The 21,637-nt window shown below is 42.8% G+C and overlaps 1 protein-coding gene across 1 annotated transcript in view; it reads right to left on the reverse strand.

Moving 5' to 3' along the window:
• The window catches only part of LOC115398638 (whirlin-like), a 76,591-nt gene that overhangs the window by 36,426 nt on the left and 18,528 nt on the right, over positions 1 to 21,637 (reverse strand). The window contains exon 2 of the mRNA XM_030105505.1: positions 2,570 to 2,746. Within this exon, the coding sequence (XP_029961365.1) occupies positions 2,570 to 2,746 (177 nt within the window). The remainder of the gene's footprint in view (positions 1 to 2,569; positions 2,747 to 21,637) is intronic.

The following is a 21,637-nucleotide window of genomic DNA, read 5'->3' on the forward strand; positions in this document are numbered from 1 at the left end:
ATCGCTCCCTACTGTACGTGCAGGCTATTTAAGCCTCTGCTGTAGTAACAGCTTCTCGGGCTTCTGTCCAGGAGCTCCACTTCCCTCCTCCTCCGTTAATTAGCACTCCTCTAGGTCACCCAAGCTCATCTGAATAGAAGCAAATATAAGCACTTTTCCGCTTCGTGCTGCCTCGATGAACCAACATGTAATGCAGCGGCTGTAAATCAGCGTCTGAGCGCCGTGCAGACCCATCGGGCCCGAGCTGACCGGTTTCATGGCTGGAGGGCTGCACCGGCAGCCGTAACACTGCAAGGACACAGCTGCTGAGGCTGCAGAGCCAGGAAGCTGCTGCAGGAGGGTGAGGTGCTTTATTTACCGATCAGCCACAACTTTAAGACCATATGTCCCCCTTTTTCTGACTCCTCTGAACTTAGATGTTAGCTGCAGATCCTGGAATAATTGAGGTAGAACCTTCATGGATGGGACTAGTTTGTTTTGCACATGCCACAATTTCTACATTAGATAGAGATCTGGGGAATTTGAAGGCCAAACCAACATGTCAAACTGATGTGATTTCATTCAAACCATTATAAACTCAATACTTCTCTGGATAACTGAGAGTCCATCAGTGAACATATTTTCCATCAAAAGTGTAACAATCCTCAGCAAGGAGCGATTTCTTCAAGTATATTCTAAATCAGTAGTTGTCAACTCGATTTGACGTCAGGCCACTATTTTTCTGCAGGCCTTGGGGTTGGGGGGGTTTGGGGGAGTAGCAGTGCGCGCACGCGTGCACATTGGAATCCGATCGCGGGCCGGATCCGGAGAACGTTGCCGTGAAGAAGAACCTGATCAGGGCAGACCACCTCCTTCCTTTGCTGAGTGGTCCAGTCCTGATCGGGATGGTGGAGGTGCAACAGAACCAGCAGGAGCTTCTGCAGTGGTCTGAGCTCATCTGCTTCATCGGACCGCTCATGATCCATCACTAAGGTCACCTCTTCTGAACGATGTAACCCGCTGTAGACCAGGAAGACCCCACAAGATCTGCAGGTCTACAGATGTTCTGAAGCAGTTGATGTCTGGTTCATCTCCTGATTGATCAATTTAAATAAGAAATTTTGTTTCCCAACTGATGACCAGAGTTGACTCTTTGAACAAAGTTGAGTTCACCTTGCAGTTCAGGATAATCCGTGACTGTTGGGGGAAATACCTCTTCAAACCTCATCAGCCTCTTTTAACTGAGCTGGTTCGTCAACGGAATTCTGAATAATCCCCTCCAGACATGTTCAAACATTTATGAAAACTCTCTGCCTACAATGATAATTTGAATCAGATGTGATTTTTTTTTTCCTCTCTAAATGTTGGATTAAATGGTTAGTGAAAAGATGTCTTTGAATTTGACCCTCAGGGAAAAATCTCAACATCTTCTGAAACAGGAGGTTAGGCTGCTTTCCACTAACTCAGAATACACTTCAGAAAACACTTTCTGCTGGTGAAATCACAGCAGTTACCTATGTAGAGTTAAACTGAATTGAATTCAGTCTTATTTCTGTAGCCCCACACACCGCACAGTCATTTCCAGGAAATAATAAAAACAGTTCCAAAGTTCACTGATGAACAATCAGTAATTCCCTTTTGGTTTTTGCTTTATTCAGGAAGCACTTATTGACTTCTTGTTTTAGCCTCCAAACTAAAGTCCAGCGCTGACGCTCACCTCAAGGCTGGCCGAGATAATGAAAAACTCTGACTGGAGGAGCTGCAGCATTTATTGATCAGTAATAGAAATTAAAATTGCGTATTTACTGACACATCGAATACTAACTCTGTCTCATGTGGACTTGATAATGAAGACAGGAGCTAAAGTTCTCCATCTTCATCTTCACATCTCCATAAAAGCAGTGAGCACTGATAACAGTGACTCTGTTGCCTTTAATTGCTGTTAGTGTTAGCTTCAGTGCTAACCTCCTCGCTCGGCCGTTCACACAGCGACACAACTCACTCATCACAAGAATCGGGATGGTCCTTACTCCTCATATCTGTTGGCAAACAACTAAATCATGACACAATTCAATCATTTTGCAGATTCTCCTGGGCTTGGTCGTTTTAGAGTTGGAGGTTACTGTAATAACAATGCAACTTGAACATAGTGCTCTGTTCTCGGCGTGCAGGTAAAGGTGTAAAACGGAAATACCAAAAACAATCCTCTCTGACTTGAAATGCTGTTGTGTCTTAAGCCTGAGTTTGCTTCCCTGCCCTCTCTGGTGTGCTGCACCCTGGATGTGGGTCACAGCTGGTACCAGGTGAGCTGTTTGGATGACTCAGTTGGAGTCGAGTTTGTCGTGGAGGAGTCGTGCACTGACTCTGGGCCCTGTGGTGACTTTGGTATGAGTCTGTCCTCTGAAATGTCACATCTCTAAAGGTCACGGCGTGTGTCCTCGGGGAGCCATTTTTCAGGGCTGAGATGGCTGCTGTCGGATGTGAGCTGCATGATAATTACAACAATTTGTATCAGGGACGTTAATAAATGCTTTCTATTTGACAGCAGAGGTTTGCTGTTCTGTAGCTGAATTATCCGGCACGTTCTTACCGTCCTCTCGTCCGCGCCGGGCCCCGGCCTCTGGTTGACCTCGTGGTTGTCGGGCGGCGGGGAGACGCTGCGGCCCTGGGGGTCCACCCAGCTGTACACGTGGTTGGTGATGTATCCCCCGGGGATCCGTCCCATGGAGCACACCGACATGGTGAGCTTCTTACATCCCTTCAGTACCTGCACGGGTAAATAGAGAACAAGTTAATAAAGTCATTACAGTGGTGTATGTGTTGTGATGGAGTTACAGAGGTTAGCATGCTAACCAACTAACCTGTAGAAAAGAAAAATAATCAACAAAGTACTCACTAAGAAACCAACCAAGCAGAAGAACTCAGACTCATTATTGAGTCGAAATTTGTCATATGGCTTCTTTAAAGCCTTTCAAATGTCCGGTGGCGGCATACTGCTGGGTCCTGACGGTGCTGAAGCACAAGAAGTTTATGAAAGGTTTTCATTCATGAGATTGGAAAGACTAAAGGTCAGTAGCTCATAGAAAATCAGTCTCGAAACTGGATATAGTGTTTATTTTTTTGTTATAACGAGCAGTTTGACACAACGATCGGCAGCAATGCACCAAATGTTATCTTCGGTCCGCAGGATAGCAGCAAGCAAGCATTGGAGAACATTGGGGTTCCTATAGGTTTAGATTTTTCAGCGTACATTTCCAGCTATATTAAATATGCCACAGCTCTCTGAACTCTCCACATTTTGCAGTTTTATAAAATATAAAGACAATTTGTTTGCTGTTATTGGAGCACTGTAAGGGTTGGTGGTGCTTGCTGCTCCTCGCAGCTCTGTTATTTAAACCTCTGCCGTTGTCACGTCCTCTCATTTTCGGGGAGAGGGGACAGAATTAGCCGGAGCTTTAAGGCCGCGACGCCGAGCATCGGCGTGACTCACACGAACGTCTCACAAAGACAGCAGGAGACAGAAAGAGGGTCAGAGTCGGCTTTATTCACTTCCTTCAATGAAAACCGGGACAACACACTTGCATTCACACACTCTTCCTGTGGCAAGACGCACATAATAACGGCTTCACCTCAATAAATCCCCTGAAAGCACAAAGTGTGTGCAGGGTGTTATTTTTAAAGAAAATAGAGGGGGGGTGTTTCTAAAGCAGGCATGTGGAAATAATGGCTAAGATGTGTTTTACTGGGATGCTTTTCTTCTTATTATTATTTCAGAGAAGGGATCAATAGAAAAATGAAAGGAGGGAAATGGTGATATTTATTTCAAGAAGAAACAGTTTAATGACTTGTTGCAATATAAGATTTTAAAAAGAATAGTCAAAAAAGAAACTAAGCCTCTACCAGAGGAGGAGGAGTTTGAGGATGAAGAAGAAGAATTTTTATATTTTTCAATTTTACATTTACTGTATTTTCACACAATTATCTGTAAATCGGGATTAAGGATGTGAGCACAATTCTCAACTTTTTAACAGACTCGTGCAAAAAGCCGATGCTGGATATACTTTAGACCATCAGAGCTGCTGCTGTTTGCAGTAAACTGTAGAACATTTCCTCTTCAGATGAGACATTTGACTGGTGGGATGAATAATTTACCTTTTTCTGCTCCACAGTCATTTGTTTCTGTGTTATTTTTAAATCTGTCCGAAGCAATAGTTACAGTGTGAACATCCCACATGTTTGTGAAGCACAAACAAACAGTCTGGAGGACGTGTCTTTCGATTATTTTTAGTCCCTCTGATCTTTATCTGAACACAGGAGCGGAAATATTCCTGCTCCGACACGAGCAGACAAAAGAGATGCTTCCATTTTCATATTTCACCCTTGAGTATTTCACATTTTTCCCTCCACGTTAGCGTTGTCTTTGTTGGTTCCTGAGATGTGGTGACCCTCTGGTCTATGAAAAAGTGATGGAGCTGGATCTGAATGAGGGACGCTTCCAGATGAAACACGGCCACAGCAGATGGAGGTCAGGGTCAAGGTGACTTCCTCTCTTTTCTTCATTCTGTCCACGTCTGCTTCAAGTTTTCCATCATGCAAAGCCACAGAGAAAACAACAGCCTGCATCCTGGGCATCACATCATTTAAGATCCTCTGCCACTGGCATGACGGTAGACAGTCGAGTAGAGCAGGGGTTTTCAAGCTTTCAACCCGCGATGCCCAAAATGAAGTTTTCTGAGATTACATTACACACGACGTATTAATAGGCACATCTAAACACAGCCAAAACAAGGAGCAGGAACTGAACATTCTAAGAACCACAATATGATTTTGCACAACAATTTAGTCCACGATGAAATCAGAACACCAGAGTAATCTCCTCTCGCTGTTTCCGCCATGTGCAAACTTACTTCTAGACTTTCATTTTCATCTCAGCCGAAGCATGTCTCAGTCTCAGTCAAACTAAAGCTCATGACCTGTGGCTCCGAGTCAAGATGTGAACATCGCAGGAGTGCAAACTGACATTTTGGGGATGACTGTACCAATGAGATGGGTGTTCACTGTGTGTGGAGCACAGTATGTTGATTCTGGGATTAAGTTTGGAGACACTACAATCATCTTCCACATTTAGACACGATCTGTCTTTTTTTTTTTTAAATGTACATCAGTGCTGAGAAAGTCTTTGTGCAGATATATGTGCAGCCAAACAGTGTCAGTGCGTCCATATTCTTTGCTGATTTGAATCCAGGACTCAGAAAGTGTCATGGTCGGTGTGCCGTTAGAACCAAGAGCAGAGAGAGAAGCAGGACTGACGACTGAACAGGTTTATTCAGTGCAGAAAACCACAAACCACGAGGGCTGCAGCCGAGCAGCAGTGCCACAGGTTAGCTCGAGGCGAGGTCGTGGCGTGGCGGTCGCGGCAAGACCATGGCGAGACCGTGGCGTGACGAGGTCCCGGCGAGATGAGGTCGTGGCGTGGCGAGGCAGGGCAAGGTGAGAAAAGGCAAAACAAGGCAAGACGCAACAAAAACCTCCTCGCTGCTTGACAGAGCAGCCGAATCCCTCTGCAGCAGTAAGGGAGTCTGGTAAGGGTAATGATCCGACCAGGAGCAGGGGGCAGGGGGCAGGGGGCAGGGGGAGGTTTATACAGGCAGGCAGAGCGGCAGTCCCCAGGTGAATGCCATCAGCAATCAGCAGGACCCAGGGAGACTGGGGCTGCCTGCCCGACCAGGGTCCTGACAGAAACTGTCTTTAAATCAGAAGCTGTCTCTAAGGTGCAGTCATCTGACAGTGCGACCAGTCGGTGTCTGCATCGGTACATTCTTGTCTTCTATTTTGTAATTTCACTGGTACGAATTGCAGATGTGACAGTAAAGGAAAAAAAATTGGAAAAGACATTTCCAAGAAGACTTCTATAAAGACCTCATTTAAATGCCAGTAGTGATCATGTGAGAACTCCCACACAATCTGTATTCCTTAGATATTTCAGAACAATGACACATTTGATAACCTGGACCCAGTTCGAGGCCTTCGATATAAAACTGTGACAAATACTGCAACTTTCCACATAATGAAAACCTGAAAGCTCCAAGAACTCTGATTCTCGAATTTGAACAGATTCTTTAAATCTGACACAGCTCTCAACTGTTCCACAACTCAGATATTTGACACATTCTAAAACACTGGCCAGTTCAAGACCTTCGATAAATCCTGAGGTGAGAAATACTGCAACTCTAACACGTTCCCGAACCCTGAATAAACTCAAGAACTCCTGAATAATTCAAGGTAACTGACAAATTCCAGAACATTCATATATCAAGATCAAAACCACATCCTAAACATTTCAGAGTTCTCACACACGGTTAAACTCACACTACAACCCTGAAAAACTCCAGAGCTCTGCAAATTGAAGAACTCTCTCTCTCTCTCTAAAACTCTCACAAATTCTACAATAGTTGCACCTTGAAACAACGTTTTGATTTACAGACCAATTCTACAAATCATGCATGCTAAAGGACTCAAACACTCTCTGGAACTTTAGACTCGGGACACATTCACGTCCTAGAAATGGAAGAGAAGCCATGTTCTCCTCTGCTGTGCTTAAACTCCGCCCTCTGGGTGTTTGGACGGCTGTGTGTCTCCGGGGAGCTGATGGATGTCGAGAGAGCGTCGTCACACTGAGCTGTCACTCCTTCACGGCCGCGCTCGTAAATTAGAACCCGCTGAGCCACTTTATCACCACCCGAGAGCCGAGCCGGTCCAGCGGGCGCCTCGTCCCCTGATCGCATCCAGGCTCCGTGAGTCTGATGAACGGCCCATGATAAGTCAGATGAGATTTAAATTCAATTAGTCAGCTTCACCTTCAGTCACCAGAAACAAGCGTGGAGCTCTCGGCAGCTTGCAGCTGCACTCGTCTCTCTTATATTTAGCTCAGTCAGCTCAGCCTGTTTCTTTTGGTTTCTCCTCCACCGTTTTCTTCAAGCGTACCTTTCTCTCTCCTCTGGATCTCACGTCCTCCTCTGGGATTTCCATGCATAGCACTTTGCATGAGGAGCAAATTCATAAAACTCAAAAATCCCTCAGCTACGAGACACAAAAATGTGAGAAATTACACTGAATTGGTACTTTGCGAATGTTGCATGAATGTTGCACCAACTCAAAGAATTTAGGTCAAAATGGTGCCAGTAAAATGACCGGTTTGTGGTGCACGGGCTGCAGACGTCGTCCAACTGATGCAACAGATGAATGAGGGACTTAAACACAGAGTCTGTCCTTGGTAGAGCTATTTTTTTGCCATGAGACGTCGCTAAAGAAGTGCAGAAGCCGCAGGATGAAGAGCAGACCGACAAGCTGAAGGCTCATTTCTCACACTGTAACTCAGGGAAACCAAACTGAGGAGGATTGGAGAAGAGTTTGAGACATCTGTGCCTGCACAATACATCAACACGGGAGACACACTGCAAAAGACTGAACCTCTCCATGCACTGTGTGTGTGTGTGTGTGTGTGTGTGTGTGTGTGTGTGTGTGTGAGGCTGCTGATCTGAGCTGAAGCTACACATCCGATTGAAAAAACAAGATGAAACCATGATGATGCACCTTCAGCTTCACGCTTCTCGTGGTGATAAATGTGCTTTTGTTTACAGTGTTTCTATATGTATATTTTCCTGTTTGGCATGTGTGTGTGTCTCTGTGTGTACTTCTGCTGACAACACTGTGAATTCATCAATACTAGACAGAATTATTGTACATTTGCCAGAAACTGTGCATCTGATGATGGAAACATCTTCGAAAAGGCTTCAGGAACTTTCTGTTTCACCATGAATAAACTTTCTAACACTGGCCTGTTTTAATGGGAAATAAAGTGCCTGTTTACGCAACACCAGTTCAAGTTAAAAATGCATAGTTTTTGTATTTTTGTCGAGGTCTGTTTACATATATGCAGCAATAAAGCTGAAATAGATGTCATTAACATGCCAGGCCACTAGGTGGCACTGTTTGTTGATCCTGTCATCAAAACCACACACACACACACACACACACACACACACACACACACACACACACACACACACACACACACACAAAGCACTGTTGCAGTTTTGACTGATCCTTCTACGCCCTCTAGTGTTCTGGAGCAGAACTACTTTTCGGTATGCAGGCTACGCACTGCGTGATGGACCGTAGAGGCTGTGGTGTATAATATCTGCCTTCATTTATAGTGATTTTACAGTTTAACCAGTGTGGTTGTGAAGCCTTTATTGTCACAGCCACAACTTCCACTGATTATTCTGAATCCTACCTCCACGGGAGAGGATCTTCTAAAGCTTAATAGTCAAGCTAATTAATATACTAAAAATAGAATTTGACATTCATTTCTCACATAAGAAAAAAGATGTGAACATAGCCAATAATTGTTTTCACTTTAATGTAAATCCTTTTTTCCGGGCCAACATCAGTTGGTGGAAATATGAAGTAATAACCGTGAAGCACATCTGTCAGTGGAGCCACATCTGCTGCTAATCATCCTGGACCGTGGTTTTTCCTCTGAAACCTGTTCATTAAGCTAATTACCAAGCAGCTGCCAACAGGGAGCTCAACAGTTTGTATTTTCATTAACGGCGTGTTGGTCAGGTGAGGCGAGGCGGGAAAGCCTGTCCCACCCCCTCCATCGTCCCCCTGCCGGCGCCCCTCAGACATGATGAATCGTCCCGCTGCATTGTTGGCTGAGCCTGAGGCTGAGGTTTGTGCAGGTTGTGACAGGGAATAATTCACTGTGCCAGCCTTTTCAATAACAGCCTCCATATATCAAAGCTGGGGAAAAAAGCAGGTTTGACTTCAGTTTGTTGGAGCCCCCCCTCTGCAGCCCCCCGGCGTCAACTCAAACTGAAGTGAATAGAAATATCCATCCAGGGAAAGTGGCTTTAAAAATACAATCAATACGAGCGAATTTAAACGGCTTCTGAAATGTTTCTCTCTCTGTTCTTTTGTGAGGCTGATGGCAGAAACAAGGAATTGATTTTTCTCTCCAAACGTGGCGCCTTGTTTCAGCTGTTGGAGCAGTCCTGCAGCAGAGAAGCACCGTGAGGCTGCTGCAGGACCGCCGCCGTCACCCGGACCCCCGACACACCGAAGGGGATGAGCTGCTGGAGAAACCAGGCTTCAGTGAGTTCTGCGCTCTGCAGCGGCAGCAGATGCCACGTCTGGACAGATTCACGATCTTTCACCTCCTCTCAAACATCAGGCGGAGGCTCCAGGTCTGGCACTGCAGTGACACCGTGCTTTCAAGGTAAAGATGCTTCACACACACACACACACACACACGTGTCATGTTTCATAGGGAGGCTCGATCCGGATCAGTCAACCTGAAGACCACTTTAATCCATCACTGTACAGGTTTATGAAGCAGTTTGATGATAGTAAAGCTGCAAACTTAACAACTAAACGAGCCTCTATCGCCCCCGTAGAAGATAAGATATACTTTATTTATGGTGTTGCAACAGCAACATAGTAGAAAACTAGAATTTGGCACTCAGGGAGCGCAGACCTCCGCCACAGGTCAAATCAGTCACCAAGCCGCGCCGCATGCCGCACGCTGCACGCCCCCTGTCGGCGGGCCTGCCCAACTATGTGAAGGACTGCCCTATCTCTCAATGATAAAGAATCCTTTAAAAAATTCCTGGATCCAGACAGTGATCCGGATCATCTCCAAAATTTGATGGATTCTAAGTTAGCCCAAGACCCACCTTTCCACAAAGTTTCATTGCAATCCGTCCATTACTTTTTCCGTAATGTTGCTAACAAACCAACCAACCAACCAACAAACCGACGTGATTCCATAACCTCCTGGCGGAGGTAATAATAACACGATGAAAAGGATAAATAAGAACAGCAATAGAGAGAAAATAACATACACTGCATAAAAGTTTCACCAAATATAAGATATCAACACTAAATTAAAGAAAATAACTCTTAAAAGGAGTTCAATTCTCTGTCCATGTAGCAAGTAAATTTTCCTTTAAAAAGATCTTGGTATAAGATTTTTGAATCAAGAAATAAGTCTCTATATCTGAATGAAATGTACTTTCAATCAAGTCAAAATAAGATATTTTCACTGAAAACAAGAATAATGAAATAGGTAAGATTTGAGTTTTTGCAGTGTACAAAAGAGCAAAGTGCATGTGTGTGCCGAATATCGAGTTTTACAACTTGATACAACACAATACAACACAAGTTAACAAAATGTCTTCAGTTTGCACGAGGAGAGGTTTAGTGTGCTGATGTTTATATGAGTTATCAGAATAATGTGAAGAAGGACATTCTTGTGTTTAATGAGATTAGTGTTTATGTTACATATTTTGATTTCTGTGTACTTAGATTTTTGCATGTCTAACGACGGCTGTCACTTTCACTGTGGCTTGGCAGAGATTTCATGTATTATAATCTTTAAGCAAACTTGTGAATAGTGTAGATCAATAGAATATGGAAAACCTCTTCGATTCATACTTCAATCAACATGTTAAAATATGGCACTCAGTCATTTTTCAGACAAGAGGAGAGCTGAGAGGATGAATATATGACATTTATAAAGGTCTGCGTTAAACTGTTGTCTATAAAACGGAGGAACAGAGTGAGCTTCCGGCCGCTTTCAAATTGCTGCTCTTGTAACTGCAGATTTTATCACCTTATTGCTGCTTTCTGAGTTGATTTAAGCTCTGGCTCAGCTCATAACCATCAGTGTTATTTCTATTAATACAGCAGCTGGAGCTGGCGCTGCAAAAGACACACTAAAACAAAAAGTGTCCATTTTCACAGAGGCTGAACGACGGGGCAAACCAGAGGGAGAGAGGGAGTTTTTACTGATTCAGCAGGGAAGAGTGAGTGAAAGAGGAGCAGAAATCCAAAATAATGCGAGAACGATCCGCTGGAAATGATTCGGTTTCAATATTTGGACGAAGCACTGAGAGCAAATTTATTTTGATCTGGGCGTGTTGGTGGAGAAAGTTATCAAACGCATCAGACTGCTACAGCAAATAAGTATGATTAAAAAAAGAAACAGGGGAACTGATCAGTCAAAAAGTTTAAATTTCAGATTAAAAACACACAGTTCATCCAGAATGTATTCACACTATTTCCAGCTCTTTCCCAGAAATGATCAAATTTGTTGTTGTTTTTTTTTCTACAAAATTCTACACAGAATACCCCATAAAGAAAATGGAAAAAAAAAAAAAACTTTATTTAAAGTGCTTGCAAATTTGTTGAAACTACTAAAAAGAAAAGAAATCCCAGTCTTTGCCATGGAGCTCTAAACTGAGCTCTTCATGTTTCCACTGATCCTCCATCTGATGTTCCTCCAGCTTCAATCATCCAGCTGACTGGACGTTTGGGCCGAAACACACGTCAAAATAAGATCCCACAGTTAACCAAGTGTAGCACTCGTGTCACTAATTCCCAAGTAACCACGATCACTGGACCAGTTCTAGGTTCGAATTGAGTGGGAAAAATGGAAATAACACACCAGGAATCACTGATGACTAAAGCCGGCAACTTTACTTAAGCTTTCACAAAACAAATGAACAATCACACAATCATGAAATAAACACGTCTTTTTTCCTTTTTAAGAATGAGCAAAGTTTTAACTCAGTATTATTTGAAAAGATTCTTGAATTCTAATTTGGTTTCTAATAGAAACAATGTTAATTCCTATTTTTTTTTCTATTTTTGGACCGGTCAAAATAAATTATTCTATTTTGTCTCAAATGAAATAAATAATGCCTACTTAATTCGATTTTCTTTGAGTTAACTCTTATTTTAGATCTTTGTATTGCAAGTAAATGGAATCTTATAAACCACCTCCTTTTCAAGTTAATTTAGTTTCCCCTTTTTTCACTTTTGCTTCCTTTACAGAACACAAAATATGTCACCAATTGACATCACAATACAAAAAACAAATATCAAATTGATCAGTGTCAAATTCACAGTTCCAAGTTTATCCTGAGTCCAAGTGCTGTCTCAGTCTGAGTCTTCACTCAGTGAGTGAGAGAACGTTCCAGATCCTACCGCAGAAGCTCAGCTCAACCGAGCTGAGTTGGACTGATGCAGTGATGGTGTTGCACGGAGACGACAGTTCAAATCCTCGTAGGTGCTGAATCCTGGGTCAGGCTCGCCATTCCGGACGTCATCCACGTGCATGCGCCGCTTCCTCGTGGTGCTGCTGTGCACACAGCACAGATCGTCTGCAGCTTCACCACGCTCCCAAGTTCTCCCGGGCGGGACAAAAAACCTGGCCTGCACGACAGGCCGTACACAAAATAAAGTCTTTTAAACCAAATCTTAAATTGAGCAGTTCTTTAAGTTGCATCATGAAGTAAATAAAATGAAAAGAAATGGCGCTGCAGCGTCTCTGCTCAGCACGCATGCACAAACATGAGGACTTAAACACAACAGAAAACATCACAAACTCACCAAAACCGGTGATCCAGAGGCATGTGAAACGATCCCCGTTTCACAAAGTGTGTTTTTATCTCTTTTAACGCTATTTTTTCCTTTTCTCGCTGCGCAATCCTGCAGCTCTCCTCGCTCGTTAAGCAGCACGGAGTTTCAGCGTCTTTTTTCAAACGGAAGTTGCATCATAACCCCAAAAAAATATATTAAATCAATTATTTAAATTCTTCAAATTGCAAAAATAAAAAAATGAATTGTTTTTTAAGGTTCAAGTCAATGAATTAAATAAAATATTTATTCAAATTAAAAGCTGTTTCTTTTTCTTCAATTCTAAAACTTTATTTAAACTGGGGGTTACATCCTCCCCTCCTTTCCTGATGTACGTCCCTGTACATCTTTATACCATAGAATTGAAATACAGATCGTAGTTTTGTACACTGGATTCATTCAATGAGTCTGTGATAACAGTACTCAAACTTTGAAATAATGACTGAACAATGGTTACCAACGGGTTACCCAGCTCAGGATAGGTCAGTCTCTTTGAAGGTTGCTTTTGTCTGGTTGATTTCCTTGTTTGTCCGTCAGCCTCGCCACTATCATGGTCACTAATATCTGTACTGCGCTCTGTCAGTGAAACATCAGGAACGAGGCCAGGTCTGTCAGCTGAGTCTTCGTCAGTGTTCGGAAGATCAACATGTATTGTGGATTGGTTATTCTCGTCATTGTGAACAGTAGGTGAAGTACTTTCCACAGGGTCTTGATCAGGTAAGTCATCTTTAGAAGGATTTTCAACAGGTAAGTTACTTCCATCCAGTAAAACGGAGTCAACAGGTACCACCGGAACATCATCCAAAGAATCTTTTGATAAGTTGGAGTAGTTTTGCTCAGCAGTGGACACTGGTGGGATCTGAAATTGTGAGTTGTTTGCTCTCAATGTCACTTCTTTGCCAGCATGATCAGAATTTAGGGTTTCAACAACCACATTTGTGAACATGAAATCATCAGAATCAGAGTCTCTCTCTTCAGCTTCATCAAAACCCCCATCTCTCGGGTTCTGACGAGTTTTTGGGCGTCTAGGTTTCTTTTGGATTTCAACTTCAACTGGAGTTGCAGGGAGAAACCCACATGGCAACAACAGGTCCCTATGAAGAGTTCGTAAAGGACCTTCTTTTGTTTCAGGTTTGACAACATAAACTGGGACATTTTCAGACTGCTTTACTACAACATAAATGTCTGATTCCCACTTGTCTGCCAATTTATGTTTACCTCTGAGGCGGACATTTCTCACCAAAACTCTGTCGCCTTCTCTCAGAGTGGAATCGACAACACGTTTATCAAATCGTGTTTTATTGCGATCTGCAATTTTCTTTGCATTCTCCACTGCTACTCTGTAGCTTTCTGAAAGTTGTGATTTGAGGTTTTTGACATATTGAGAATGTGAGCTTGACTGATGGTTGACCGGTAAGCCAAAAGCTAAGTCAACTGGCAATCTTGGTTGTCGGCCAAACATTAATTCATAAGGAGTGAAACCTGTGACGTCGCTTTTAGTACAGTTGTAAGCATGTACCAAGGGTTTCACATGCTCACGCCAGTGACATTTCTTTTGGTTTTCCAGTGTACCAAGCATATTCAACAACGTCCTGTTGAACCGCTCAACTGGATTTCCTCTCGGGTGATACGGGGTGGTCCTGATCTTTTTGATGCCTGCCAGCTCACATAGTTCTTTTATGGTATGCGACTCAAAGTCTGGCCCTTGGTCGCTGTGAAGTCTCTCAGGAATACCATAATGGACGATGAAATGGTCCCATAGACATTTCGCAACTGTGCGTGCTTTTTGGTTTGGGGTAGGTATCGCAACAGCATACTTTGTGAAGTGATCGGTGATCACTAAAATGTCTTTTGTGTTGCTCGAGTCTGGTTCGAGAGTTAGAAAATCCATGCATAAGAGTTCAAGAGGTCGAGTAGCTGTGATGTTCACCAGAGGCGCGGCTTTTTCTTGAGTGGATTTGCGTCTTATACAGCGGTCACAACTTTTGATTTTTGCCTCAATTTCACTTGCCATTTTGGGCCAATAAAATCGCTTTCTGATAAGATCCAGTGTTCGTTCCACACCCATGTGGCCCATATCATCATGGAGGCTCTTTAAAATCATGGGTCGGAACTCTGAGGGCAACACAAGCTGGTGATGAATCTGTGTACCCTCGTGTCTTTTCCGATAAAGGATACCATCAAGAACTTCAAGTCTGTTTGACTCTCTCAGTAAAAGAGTGAGCTCAGGAAGTTCTTTTCTCAAAGATGGAGAAGGTGTGACCCCTGTCTCTATCTGGTTAAGGATTTCTCGAATGCATGTATCAGTTCTCTGTTTTTCTCTCAATTCAGCTGATGTGATTGAAGGGATTACAGGCAAACCACCAAACTGCTCTTCCTCTGTGAAGCTATCTGGGATAGCATCTGAATGATGGGCAAGAGAAACAACCAAGGCAGCACCCGAGGGTGTTTCCTCAGTAGAATCGCTCGTGACTTCCTGCACCAAATGTTTCTCACACACTGCTTTAATGATGTCGTCAGAAAGGTTAGCCTGTTCGGACTCCAAAAGGTGTCTTTTTGTGAATTGTTCTATTCTTTCAACTTCTTTCTGTGATGTTGAGTCATCAGGTAACTTGCTGTGTGGACGTCTAGACAGTCCGTCTGCATCCTGGTTTAGTTTTCCAGCTCTGTACTGCAGCTGGAAATCAAATGTTGACAGAGCAGCTAGCCACCTGTAACTCGTAGCGTCAAGTTTTGCAGATGTCAGAACGTATGTTAAAGGGTTGCTGTCTGTGATGACAAGAAATTGGGTTCCATACAGGTAGTCTTGAAACTTTTCAGTGACTGCCCATTTAAGTGCAAGGAACTCCAATTTATGGGCTGGATACCTGGATTCACACTTTGACAAGCCCCGACTTGCATAAGCTATGACTCGCTTATGCCCTTCCTGCTCCTGATAAAGGGCAGCACCAAGACCTGTGGTGCTTGCGTCAGTGTGTAGAATGTAGGGCAATTTGGGATCTGAAAAACCAAGAACAGGAGCTGTGGTTAGTTTTTCTATCACAGTGTCAAAGGCTTCCTGGCAAGCATGAGTCCATCTATCACCAAAATCTTCCTTTGGGTGATGGTACCTTCCAAAGCTTGCTTGGTTGTTGGAATTTTTCCTCAAGGGAGGGTATCCGGAAGTAAGTTCATTAAGAGGTTTAACGATCTTTGAATAATCCTTGATAAATCTGCGGTAATAACCACAAAATCCTAAAAAGGTTCTCATCTCTTTCAGGTTTTTGGGTTTCGGCCAGGTTTTAAGGGCTGCTATTTTCCCAGGATCTGTCTCGACACCTTTCTCAGATACAATGTGACCAAGGTATTTTACAGAGGTTTGAAAGAATCTGCATTTTTCAGGTGAGAGCTTGAGACCGTACTCTTTCAGCCGATTGAGTACACGCCACAGTCTTTCCTCATGCTCCTCCAGTGTTGAAGAAAAAATGATAAGATCATCTAAGAAAACTAAAGCTTGTTTCAAGTTTAAGTCTCCGAGACATCGTTCCATGAGCCTTTGAAATGTACTGGGGGCATTTGTTATTCCCTGGGGCATCCGATTAAATTCAAAGAATCCAAGTGGGCAGACAAATGCTGTTTTATGCTTGTCTGTTTCTTCCATTTCAATTTGGTAGAACCCCGATTTCAGATCCAGTACAGAGAACCATTTTGATCCTGTCAATGCTGAAAAGGTTTCTTCCAAATTAGGTAAAGCATAGGAATCTTTGACTGTCTGGAGGTTTAGTTTTCTGTAATCGATACAGAGTCTGATGTCACCATTCTTTTTCTTAACAACAACGATCGGTGAGGAAAAAGGTGACTGAGATTCACGTATGACTCCTGCACCAAGAAGCTGTTGAAGGTGGCTCCGCACAGCTTCTATGTCATTTGGGTGAATGGGCCTCGGCCTGTGTTTGAAGGGAGTCTGATCACTGAGATTTATCTGATGTTTAATTTTGTCAGTCCGCCCAAAATCAAGATCATGCTGTGCAAAGACCTCTGGGATAGACCCCAGTTTTTCTGATATCCTTTCTTTCCATTCATTTGGTACTGGAGATTCCCCAAAATCAAGATTTATTTTGAAATTAGGTTTGGTAGGTAGATCAGAGTTGTTGGTTTCGATGGACTTGATGCTCGTGATGGCATGTATTTCTGCTATCACGGCTTTTGGAGTGAGAGTAATGTCATGGTCTGACTCGTTTTTTAGGATGACTGGTATGCTATGTGTTGTTTTGGTTGATAGACTTGCTATAGCATCAGTCACTAGTATGCCTCCCGGTAAAGAAGCTGACTTTGGTGCCTCCACCATGACCCATTTCTCAGTATTTGGTACTCTGCAACTCACATAACCTTCAAAAACTCTGGTTTGCCCAGCAGTTACGGTTTCTGAGTTTTCACTGAGTAATTTCACTTCTCCAATCCTGGAGTTCAGTGATTGATTTTTCCTGAGTTCAAGGGTTTTTAACACTACCTGGTAGCCACGAGGGAGTGAGTGATAGTTCTGAGATGCAGTGTTCTCATACTGCTGATAAAGAATGTCAAGAACATTTGTGCCAATTAACACTGAGGACAGTGTTGAACGCAAGTCCGGCACAATCAAAACCAATGTTGGTATTTCAATGTCAAATCCAAATGAATTTCTTGGGAATTTGATGGTGGTTTCAATGTAGCCAAGGTATGGAACATCCTGACCATTAGCACCCTCTATTTCCAGCAAGTCATTTAAGGACTTTATCTGTATGTGAGACAGATTTTCTTTGTAAAAAGAATTTGGGATTGTTGTTACTTGAGAGCCTGAGTCCAACAAGCAACTGCAGTCTTTTCCATTTATGGACACCTGTGCAGTGCACTTTGCTCCAATTAATCCTTTTGGCAGGGTTACTGAATGAGTTTTCTGATTGAATCGCATTTTAGGGGTGTGCTTCTTTCTTTTGGGACGCACTTCTCGTTCTTTAGTCCCTGTCTGTCCCTCAACAGGAACCAATTCTAGTTTAAATTAGTAGGCTTGGTGATGCCATTCTTAGTGTCCCATTCCTGCTGTTTTTGTTTCAGCTGCTTTCTTTTCAGTGCCACCAAAGGTGAATTTGGCTCATTCTCACATTGAGGTTTAATGTGGCCATCTTCTCCACATCTGAAACAATACCAAGGATTTGGTCTGTTGTTGCTCCCACTAGTGGTGCCTTGATTGCTAAACTGCAAAGTTTTGGGCATGGCAGCATTTGCAGATGGGACTCTGGAAGCTTGTGCTGTTGTCTTTGTTTGCACTGGTTTGGTTTGAGCCTTCTTGCTTTGGGTTTGTGAAATTCTTGTGAGCTGGGACTGTAAATCAGCGATCTGTGTTTTTAAGTCTTGGATTTCTTTGTTGGAGTCTGTGGTTGGTTGTGGCAATGTGTGTTTTTCATCACACTGAACACAAACACCTTGGTAATGGGAGGACACTTTTGGTTTTAAAACACCGAGGTGTTGTTTCATTCGTGTTGCCTTAGAGGCTCTCTTGTCTTCTGCTGTTCTGATTAACAAAAGAAGCTCCGCAAAGGTGGGTGGGGTTTTCTTTTTATGTTCAAGTTGTAGTTCAGATATAAGGAGATTGTCCCAGCATCCTCTGACAAACTGCCTTAGCAGCTGGTGATCAAGTTCGCCTGCACTTACACCTCCCCTCCTGAGGGTGGTGTTCAAAATCACTTGTAGTCTTTGCAGGTAAGCTGAAGGACTTTCACCACTGTTCTGCATTGTGTTGAGATATTTTGCAAAGAGGTCATCTCCATCCTCTACAGTACTGTATGCAGAATCCAAGATTTCTAAGTACAACTTTGGAGGAGATTCAAGAGGTAAGTGCTTCACAATGTCGAGGGCTGGAGACAAAAGGCTTTCGAGAAGTTTCCTGGACTTATACAGGTCTGACTGCTTTGAGTCCTGAATGAGGAATTCTACATTAGAGCGCCATGTCTCATAATCAACCTCACTGTTGGGGTGAGGGCAACGACCAGAAAATGGGCGGAGTCTCATGGTTAAGTGAGACTGCATCATGGACTCCTCATTCCTGACAATGTGCTCAACGATCACTTTTTGTATTCCTGGTGGGTTAATATCTGGGAATTGAAGAGCTGGTTGTGCTCTTTCCTGATATTGTGTCTGACGTGGAGACCAGTTTGACTCTGGTTGGAGATGTTCGGGGGTGCTGTTGTTGGAAGGACTAACCTGTGCAACAGCTTCTGGAGCATGCTGCTTTTGGACATCAGGTGAGTTTGGTCCCACATTGTCATGTTGAGCTTCCGATTCACCCTGATCAATAGTCTCGCTGATGGCAGAAAGTTCTTCTTTGAGAACGACTGCAAAATCTTTACCAGTCTGTTTTGCAATCTCCTTTAACTCTGAGAGGTAAGTCCGTGTAGCAGTCTTACTGGCTACAGGTGTGTAGACAGTCATCAGAGCTCTTATGTGATAGATTGTGTCAGTCTCAGTCTTGGAGGGAAGTTTGTATGGTAAGAGAGGTGAGAGAGTCTGCATAGCTGTACCATATGTAAACTCCACAATAACCTGCTCATCTTCCTGTCCTTCTGATGGATCTACTGGGATGATCCTCTGAATAGAGCCATACTGTTTCAAAAAGTCAAATAGTTCTTCGTCTGTTTCAGTGCCAGCTAACCCGCCCACAATGACCGAGTTAGGGACTTGAACATTCTTTCTTTGAATGACTTCCATTTCAATGTCACAAGGATTTCTGGTGTCTGTTACTTTAGGAACCCACTCCTGGCTGGGCTCGCCAAGGTTTATGTAGCACTCGTGTCACTAATTCCCAAGTAACCACGATCACTGGACCAGTTCTAGGTTCGAATTGAGTGGGAAAAATGGAAATAACACACCAGGAATCACTGATGACTAAAGCCGGCAACTTTACTTAAGCTTTCACAAAACAAATGAACAATCACACAATCATGAAATAAACACGTCTTTTTTCCTTTTTAAGAATGAGCAAAGTTTTAACTCAGTATTATTTGAAAAGATTCTTGAATTCTAATTTGGTTTCTAATAGAAACAATGTTAATTCCTATTTTTTTTTCTATTTTTGGACCGGTCAAAATAAATTATTCTATTTTGTCTCAAATGAAATAAATAATGCCTACTTAATTCGATTTTCTTTGAGTTAACTCTTATTTTAGATCTTTGTATTGCAAGTAAATGGAATCTTATAAACCACCTCCTTTTCAAGTTAATTTAGTTTCCCCTTTTTTCACTTTTGCTTCCTTTACAGAACACAAAATATGTCACCAATTGACATCACAATACAAAAAACAAATATCAAATTGATCAGTGTCAAATTCACAGTTCCAAGTTTATCCTGAGTCCAAGTGCTGTCTCAGTCTGAGTCTTCACTCAGTGAGTGAGAGAACGTTCCAGATCCTACCGCAGAAGCTCAGCTCAACCGAGCTGAGTTGGACTGATGCAGTGATGGTGTTGCACGGAGACGACAGTTCAAATCCTCGTAGGTGCTGAATCCTGGGTCAGGCTCGCCATTCCGGACGTCATCCACGTGCATGCGCCGCTTCCTCGTGGTGCTGCTGTGCACACAGCACAGATCGTCTGCAGCTTCACCACGCTCCCAAGTTCTCCCGGGCGGGACAAAAAACCTGGCCTGCACGACAGGCCGTACACAAAATAAAGTCTTTTAAACCAAATCTTAAATTGAGCAGTTCTTTAAGTTGCATCATGAAGTAAATAAAATGAAAAGAAATGGCGCTGCAGCGTCTCTGCTCAGCACGCATGCACAAACATGAGGACTTAAACACAACAGAAAACATCACAAACTCACCAAAACCGGTGATCCAGAGGCATGTGAAACGATCCCCGTTTCACAAAGTGTGTTTTTATCTCTTTTAACGCTATTTTTTCCTTTTCTCGCTGCGCAATCCTGCAGCTCTCCTCGCTCGTTAAGCAGCACGGAGTTTCAGCGTCTTTTTTCAAACGGAAGTTGCATCATAACCCCAAAAAAATATATTAAATCAATTATTTAAATTCTTCAAATTGCAAAAATAAAAAAATGAATTGTTTTTTAAGGTTCAAGTCAATGAATTAAATAAAATATTTATTCAAATTAAAAGCTGTTTCTTTTTCTTCAATTCTAAAACTTTATTTAAACTGGGGGTTACACAAGCATGAAGTCAAACTCCTCCACAGCACCAATGACCTCCAAAACTCTTCAACAACCAACTTCCTAACCTGGTCGATGGTCCATAAAGAGTTCTGATATTTCACAGCAGCTTCAACATGTAGAGGACACTCAATTCCACGGCACTCTAAAGATTAATCGCTCTAAATTGATCGTGACAGGCTGACTGGTGAGTGAGAGGCTCTCCGTCCGTCTTCACCTCAGATGTCGTCTGACTCAGCTGCAGAACGCCGGCTCCGCCGCCAGCTGCCTGCACTGGGGACAAACTGCAGTCCCAGCAGACGGTGGAGTGCGTTAAGTGGACTGTTGGCATGCTCAGAGCGTCCCACCTGCAGAGCCTCACAAACACTTAACCTCAGTTAAAGGAACAGGGAAAAAACTGTTTCTGAGAATAAATGTGCACTGTGGTCGAAAAGGAGATTTTCTAGAGCTTGAAGGCTATGAACCAAAAAGAACGAAGACCGGTTTTCTACTTCCCACTACTAACTAATGTAATCCTATTGAATTTTCCAAACAAAATTAGAATTTTGACCAAAAGCACCCGTCATTCCAAGTAGTTCTGTTCGAGGAACTAAGAAGGTTCCTGCTACTAGTTTCCACCAAGTTATGGGAGAACATCTGTCACTTTTTTATTGAAGTTAGGAACATTCACATGGAATTTTTTTTTCAAGTTATTTTCCTCTTTCACAAATGTCTAAAGTCCTTGCAGAGAATTGAATGTTTAAATGTGAAAATCACAGCAATAACGATGTTTTTTTATTTGATTTACAAGTAACTTTAAATCTGCTTCAGTGATGAACTCAATGAGAACAGAACAATTAAACATTGATGGAGTTTTAATCCAAACAGGTTTAAGTTAAAGAACATAGAGGAGGCGAATCTATGAAACAACATAAAAACAGCAGAAATGTTTCAATCATTCATTTGATCAGAGTAAATGAAGACAAACGATCAGCATGGCTGAAGAGTTTTTGACTCGCTTTTCAG

The sequence above is a fragment of the Salarias fasciatus genome, chromosome 12 (assembly GCF_902148845.1).
Source record: "Salarias fasciatus chromosome 12, fSalaFa1.1, whole genome shotgun sequence".
Lineage (NCBI taxonomy): Eukaryota > Metazoa > Chordata > Actinopteri > Blenniiformes > Blenniidae > Salarias > Salarias fasciatus.